General features: G+C 42.1%; 1 protein-coding gene across 1 annotated transcript in view; it reads right to left on the bottom strand.

Annotated features, from left to right (window-relative positions):
* Positions 1-7,059, bottom strand: part of tpp1 (tripeptidyl peptidase I) — a gene marked incomplete in the record, with an annotated part of 17,498 nt that overhangs the window by 4,510 nt on the left and 5,929 nt on the right. Inside the window, 3 exon segments of the mRNA XM_014013947.1 lie at positions 60-180; positions 283-355; positions 1,501-1,689. Of these exon segments, the coding sequence (XP_013869401.1) occupies positions 60-180; positions 283-355; positions 1,501-1,689 (383 nt within the window).

The raw sequence follows: 7,059 nt of genomic DNA, 5'->3' as shown, positions 1-7,059 counted from the left end.
ACTTATTACAAGAGCAGGAACACTGACTGGACCAAAGGCTGCAGGTTTGATTTCTGCACCTGGTAGTCGGGCATCGGGAAGACGTTGCTAAAACCTCCTCCGCTGATGTAATGTGTGACCTCATACGAGATTTTAAACGGGTTCTTGAAAGCAGTCCCTCCAACTGTTGTCACGTATGGGCTGCAGGGACATTTAGACGGGTTTTAACCGTTTCCAGGTTAAAGCACCAAAACATTATGAGGTATTTGGAGGCAGTTTTAGTTTCAGAAATGTACGATTTACCTGGAGGCAGGAAAACTGGGCCGGAAGGTGTTCTGCGTTTCAGTTATGTGCCTGCATCCAGCGCCGCTGTCACCTGAACAAAGCAGGCAGACAAAGACTGATGCACATCGTTCACCTCGCAGGCTGTTTGAACATTGTTGCAAAGCTACGGGTGAAGTTACACGTAAAAGATTAACAAGTTCTCCAGGCCCTTTTGTTTAAACAATAGATGTGTTTTCGTGTTTCCGATGACACGTTAGTTTGACACAAAGAACCAAGTCATAGTTCACAGGTTGTCAGGGGGATGATGATTGTCAGCAGACTGAGGCTTTTTTTAATGGAAATGAAAACTCATTGGATTCTTTCTTTGTGGTAGGACTGGACGGTATAACCTCAAATTCATATCACGGTATAAATTGAACCCCTTCACGGTAACGGTATATACCGCGGTAGAAAATTCTCATGATAAGTTAAGATAATGTAATGTTTTAGAGCATTTTTTTGCAGAAAACTGTAATCTTAATTAAATCCAACATTTTTGCTTTAATATCTGCCTGCCAAACAATGAGCTTCTGCCTGTTGAACTTATCAGCTGCTGCTCTGCTGCGCTCTCATCTTCATCATCTTCATCATCAGAGCAGAAGCCAACTTCATTAGCAAGATGGATTTACGACTGAACGAACGTCCACGTCTTTTTTGTTTAGTAATCTCTGTGGGTAATAATACATAAAAAACATTTTTTTCTCCGACAATTGGGTGTGAAAAACTACAGTTGTCATAGCTTCGCTCTGCGCGACATGCAGCGAGAGGAGAGGAGAGAGAGGAAACGATCCCGTGACACGACCTAACTTTTCTACAGTGGGAGGAGGAAATTTTGAGGATTTATTCTCTCTATACGTGTTTTAAAACGTTAGAATTTCTTCATTATATTTTGAACTCCTGCTCAGTTGTCTCTGCACTCGCAGCCCTGTTAACACAGGTGCGATGACGTAATGACGATAGGACGGTAGAGGGTAAATTTCTACCGTAGGCCAACTTCATACCGTTTCTACCATCTACCGCATATACCGCGCAGCCCTACTTTGTGGTCTCCTTTCGTTTAAGAAACAAGAACTTGCGCAGCATAAATCACAAGGTGTTAAACAAATAATCTGTCGTGATTGTTCAAAAGTTCAACCCAACGTGACGTTGTTAGCGCTTCGTCTTGTTTCACGAATGGCACAGATTCTGTTTACTGACCCGAGGKGAAGAGCAGAGAGATCCCCCGGACTCCAGCCTTCATGAACTCTGTATTTGTGCGCATCATGTAAGAGGCGGACAGACTGTCCTCGTCGCTTCCGTAGCTGATGGTGTGAACCCAGGGCACGGTGGACATGTTGCTGAGTAAGACCATCCACTGGAGGAAGGGCTCCTGGGACTCGTGGCGACCTGAAGACAAAAGAGGAAGTAAAATGTCTGTCTTTTACCTGCATGTGGACGTGCTACTGTTGTGGAAATCTTTATTTTACCTAGACAGAAACATGAGATCCAAGAACAAAAAATACTCTGTGAAATGGTCAACAGGGTTCACTGCAATTGCAAGACACACATCATGTCACACAGGGCAGTGGTCAATGCCGGATTATCCCATGGGCCTTCTGGGCACGGGCCCCACGCCCACTAGGCAGCCCACGAAGAAAGGGGAAAAAACTGGCGCTCTTTGTATTATTTGGTAAAATAACATGCGCATAACAGATACAAGATACATGTGGGACATGTCCCCCGCACTTCTTGTGCCTGTGGTTCTGTCCCTACACTTTTTAAACTGATTATCCATTTAATTTATTTACACACGTTTTTTTCCGAGCCGTCTTTAAACGCACCATAAGCATTCGCGTGAAAACCGCCAGTGTACCTGCTGCACCGCAGGGAGAGAAGTCCTGCTGAGCAGAGCCTCAACGTGTCAGAAACCAGACAGAGCCAGCAAATCGCAAAAACTTTGCATTGTCTTTTCTTTAAACAACCAGTAAGTTGAGTGATGCTGCTGGAGGCTCTGGGTTTTCCCGGCTACCCTACAATAAGAAGCAGGCAAGAGCAACAGGTGATGATCAGCTGCTGTAGTGGTTGTTTTCAATATCTGATCCCTCAAGACACTGTGGCCATCAGGATATTCTTTACAAAGAAGCAGAAAGTATGTCAAACTCTCTCCACAGGATAATTTTCTTCCCTGTGTGAAGTTAGCTGCAGTTAGCCGCTGGCTACAGCTAGCTTAGCATTAGCTATTATGTAAAATGCAAGAAGTGAACATTTGTTTCTATAATTTACAGCATCTGCTAAAATGCACAGAGGGATCAGCTGGTATTATTATTATTATCAAGAATAAAACATCAGACACTTTTGTTGGGTATTTTTTATCAAAGTAAAATGACTGCATCCAAAAATGTATAATTGTGATTTTAGTATTTTCAAATGTAGTTTCTGAATAAAACAAAGCTGAGTTCATGTTTGATGGTTTTAATTTTTAGTGATCTGATGATGAGACATCTAGGATCACCACTAATAAAACAGGGCATAATAGTCATATGCTATTTGTTGGTTACCTCCGCCAAGCACAAGCAGGGGAGGTAATGTTTTCGGTTGCGTATGTTTGTCTGTCGATCGGTCGGTCTGTCTGTGGACAGCATTACTCAAAAACGTGTGGACGGATTGCATTGAGATTTACAACACATGTGCATACTAGCGCACGTAACACACCATTAAATTTTGGTGAGGTTCTGGATCACGGTGCGGAGACAGGAATTTTTCTTTTAATTCAAGCGAATCAGCCAGAAGTTGCGAGCTCCCCCAGCCCTGCACAGAACTTCAGGAACGTGTTGCTACGTTACGGGAATAACAGAGAAGACGCGGGCGTAACTGAGCCAAACCTGGTACCAGCCCACGAGCTGAACCACCGGTCCCCCGCCCGTCGTCTGCGAGCGGTGGTTCACTTCAGCCCCTGGGCAACCACCGGCCCTCTGACCTGCATCTGGGCCGGTGGTTCAGTCTGTGAACTGGCCCACAGGCTGGAGTGAACCACCAGTCTGACACGCACGATTCATCTGCGCAGGGCGAGCGCGACATCAAGGAGCGACAGGTTCTGGGGCTCTGATGTTTTTCTGGATTTATTGTGCTCTAAACCAGCGTTTCCCAAAGTTGGGGTCGGGACCCAAAGTGGGGTCCCAAAATTTTAAGGTGGGGTCCTGAAAATATTTTCTGAATTAATTACATTTTGCCTTAGTTGTTACAAAGGAGTGAGGTTTAAAATGGATAAATGTAGTATAAAATTTTTTGTTACTATGCCCGTGTTTTGTTGACCTGAGACAAACGTTTTTCGTCCAAAAATAGTTGGGGGCACAGGTNGGCACGTCCCACCGGGAGGAGGCCCCGAGGAAGACCCAGGACACGCTGGAGGGACTATGTCTCTCGGCTGGCCTGGGAACGCCTTGGAGTTCCCCGGGAAGAGCTGGAAGAAGTGGCTGGGGAGAGGGAGGTCTGGGCCTCCCTTCTGAAGCTGCTGCCCCCGCGACCCTCTATTTTAGCATTAGCTTTAGCTTTGCTTGCTTTAGCTGCCTCCACTAAAGTCTCCTTCGTGTTAGCTGTGTAGCTATGGAAGGCTAGTGGGTTACCCGCCTTACCGTTGGCTGCTGTGAGCAGAGGAAAGTCTTTTTCTTTAAAGGTAGACATTGTTTTTATTATCCGGTAGGTAGAAAATACGTCCGAAACAGAGTTATAAAAGTATTTTGGTCTTTAGAGGACAGTTTAGAAACAAATTTGGGACCGAGCAATCAGAGCTTAGAAAGTAGCTTATGCCCTGGTCACCATCTTCCCGGAAGTCGACCGGGAACTGTGTTTAGTGACGGCACAAGCTAAAGTTTGAGACGGTCGTCGTTTTTAGGCAGACAGCTCCATCAGGTGGACAACGCAAAGATCACAAGAAAACGTTTTCCATAACTTTATGGCCAATTAGCTGACTAAACATGCTGATAAAACGAAAATATATTTGTTATGAAGTGTTTCGAGTGCTTCAAGACATGGAAGAGTGATTTTTGTGGCCAGGAGAAGTAAAAATGTTCGGATAAAAAGATGTCTGGTTGGCTATTTTGAATTGCTAATTTCGTCATATTTGAGGACAAATGCATCAAACGTAAGTGAAAAACAAATATTATTTCGCTGCTGGTGGTTTTATAGGCTGTGTAATGCTTTGAGAGAAATAAGGATATGTTTGTTTATTCTTATGTTTTGGCTGTTTATTGGTGGAAATTTGGCTGAATATACTCCAGTTTGTATAAATATTTCTGAACATTAATATATATATTTTTTATTTAATCATGCTGTGATTAAATATGGATGGTAGAATGTGTTTTGTGGGGGTTTTATCTTTAATTTGAGCTCAGAGTGAAGTCCCTGTGTTGAAGTATTTAGAAATTACAGTGTTTTAGACGGTTTGGACATATTGTACAAATATGCAAATGGGACATGCTGGATTGTACTATGTCTCTAATATTCATATTTTATGCTACTGTTACCAAATTTGAACTGGTAATAGTTGGGAATTAATATTTTAGCCCAGTAAAAATTATTTATTGATATCTCAATTCCTTCATGTTCTGTCAGAGGTGGGCAGCACTAATTWAAAAAATTAGCTCCGCAATTTCTAAAACACTTATGAAAATATTTAGGTCTGCAATTTCAAAAGCACTTATTCATAGAAAAATCAGCGGAAGCTAATTCTAACGCGCAAGTTCAATTGGACACTTTCTAGCTGGCTACAATTCATGTACATACTGTATATGTACAATGCTGCCCACTAGTGGTGTATGAACCCTTGTACAGCTCATTTTACAATCGCCGATTGCTGGGCGTCTTATTTTCTGAAACACAACTTTGACTCCTGGGTGTAAAAATTAAAAACTTGTTGAGGCTTGCTCAGCTGATTCTTTAAAAAAGTTGCTGAGGATTGCTATTTCGGCTGATTTTTTTGTCTTTTTCTTTTGTTTGTTGTAGATTTTTCATTAAAGAAACATCAATAAAGTAATTTTAAAACACTGTTTATTGGAAAACTGAAGCGATGCATTCTGGGTACATTTGTGATGGGAAACGAAAGCACGGAGAACAAGAAACTAGTATTTTCCCTTCAAAATAAGAGCTTGGATTGTAGTTTTCTACGTTTCCATTGGATCGATTCTAGTTCACCTGAAACTCATCAGACTGAAGAAGTCTCTTGGAGGAGAGACGTAACATCTAAAGAACCCATCCAGAGGACCTACTTATTTTTTCTTTTTGATTTTTGAGATGCATGAGGACGTTTTCCTTTTCCATGTAGTTGCAGCTGCTCAGTCTTCATCAGCATAAGTCTATAACTCCGTTGCTTAGACCAATTACGTTAAGTATTGAGCTCCAGCGTTTAAACTTTATTTTTTTTAAAAAGGGAGCTCCGATTGTTAAGTAAATAAATCAATACATACAAAATATTAGTATGGATTACAAACGTTTACTGTTTTTGCTGGGAAAGGGAGCATACTAAACATTGCCTTCCTGTTATGTAAGCAGACACAAAGCATTGTGGGAAATGTCTGAAAATGTGGATCCCTGCTGGCTACTGAATATTGCCTTTTGCACTGTGTTTATTGTAATTTAATAGAAGCCATATAAGTAATTTAGATTGCTGCCAGCAAAAATACTTTGCAAAGCTGACCTACTAAAATGAGAWCAGACTGAACCGTGACCCAAGGCGACAGTCAGGAAGGATGTATACCTCCCCAAAAGTGGTGTTCAGCCGGGAGGGGAGCTGTTGGATGAATCACATGCGTTGTGAATCTTGACAGCAATACCTTCCACTGTTCAAGAAAATGATGACCAGTAGATAATCAGTTATTAGCAGAACTGCAATTTAAATTTAAAAGCGCAAATCTGCTTATGAATTATAAAAATTAGTAAGTCTGCTAAAGCACAAACAAAATGTTTATGTCCGCAATTAGTGGATTTGTGCTTCAGCAGACTGGTGCCCACCACTGTGTTCTGTGATACTTTATAAACAAAAATTTAGGTAGAAAAATATCTTGATTTTTGTGTATTTTACTTCAATATACTAAATACTAGTTAGTTACGAAGAATGTGACTGCTGAGGTTAAAAATTCAGATTATTAGCTTTAAATAGAGACCAAGCTTGTGAATTTACCCTAAAAAGTTCAAAAGCAGTACTTCATTTAATTTGTGTGTACTTTTTAAGTCGTTTTATGGTATTTTAGGCCCGAATGTGTCAACCGTACTCGTCAGACCAGATACTAGAAGAAATAGTTTTCACCAGGCAAACCTTTAGGACCAAAGGTGGAGAAAGCTGGACAGTTTGAAATGTCGCAACTTTCTTCACTCCCAGGTTTTGTGATTTCCTTCACTCCACTTCTGTTTCCTGTTTAGCAGAAGCTGTAATGGTTTGGTGTGATTTACCGAGGTCCCYGACACCCATGGGATGGGGATTCTGTTGTTGACCACCCAGTAGTTATCGGACAACGCAGCCATGTCTGGGTAGGCCCGTCCGCTGGCGTTAAAGTAGGACTCGGGGGGGAGAGTTGCTCCTACGGCCTTCAGGTATCCCTGAACCGCGCTGACCTGAGGAAACAAACACACGACTTATTACAAGAGCAGGAACACTGACTGGACCAAAGGCTGCAGGTTTGATTTCTGCACCTGGTAGTCGGGCATCGGGAAGAAGTTGCTAAAACCTCCTCCGCTGATGTAATGTGTGACCTCAGACGAGAATTTAAACGGGTTCTTGAAAGC

The sequence above is a fragment of the Austrofundulus limnaeus genome, unplaced genomic scaffold (assembly GCF_001266775.1).
Source record: "Austrofundulus limnaeus strain Quisiro unplaced genomic scaffold, Austrofundulus_limnaeus-1.0 Scaffold2, whole genome shotgun sequence".
NCBI lineage: Eukaryota > Metazoa > Chordata > Actinopteri > Cyprinodontiformes > Rivulidae > Austrofundulus > Austrofundulus limnaeus.
This window is presented reverse-complemented; position numbering and strand designations above follow the sequence as displayed.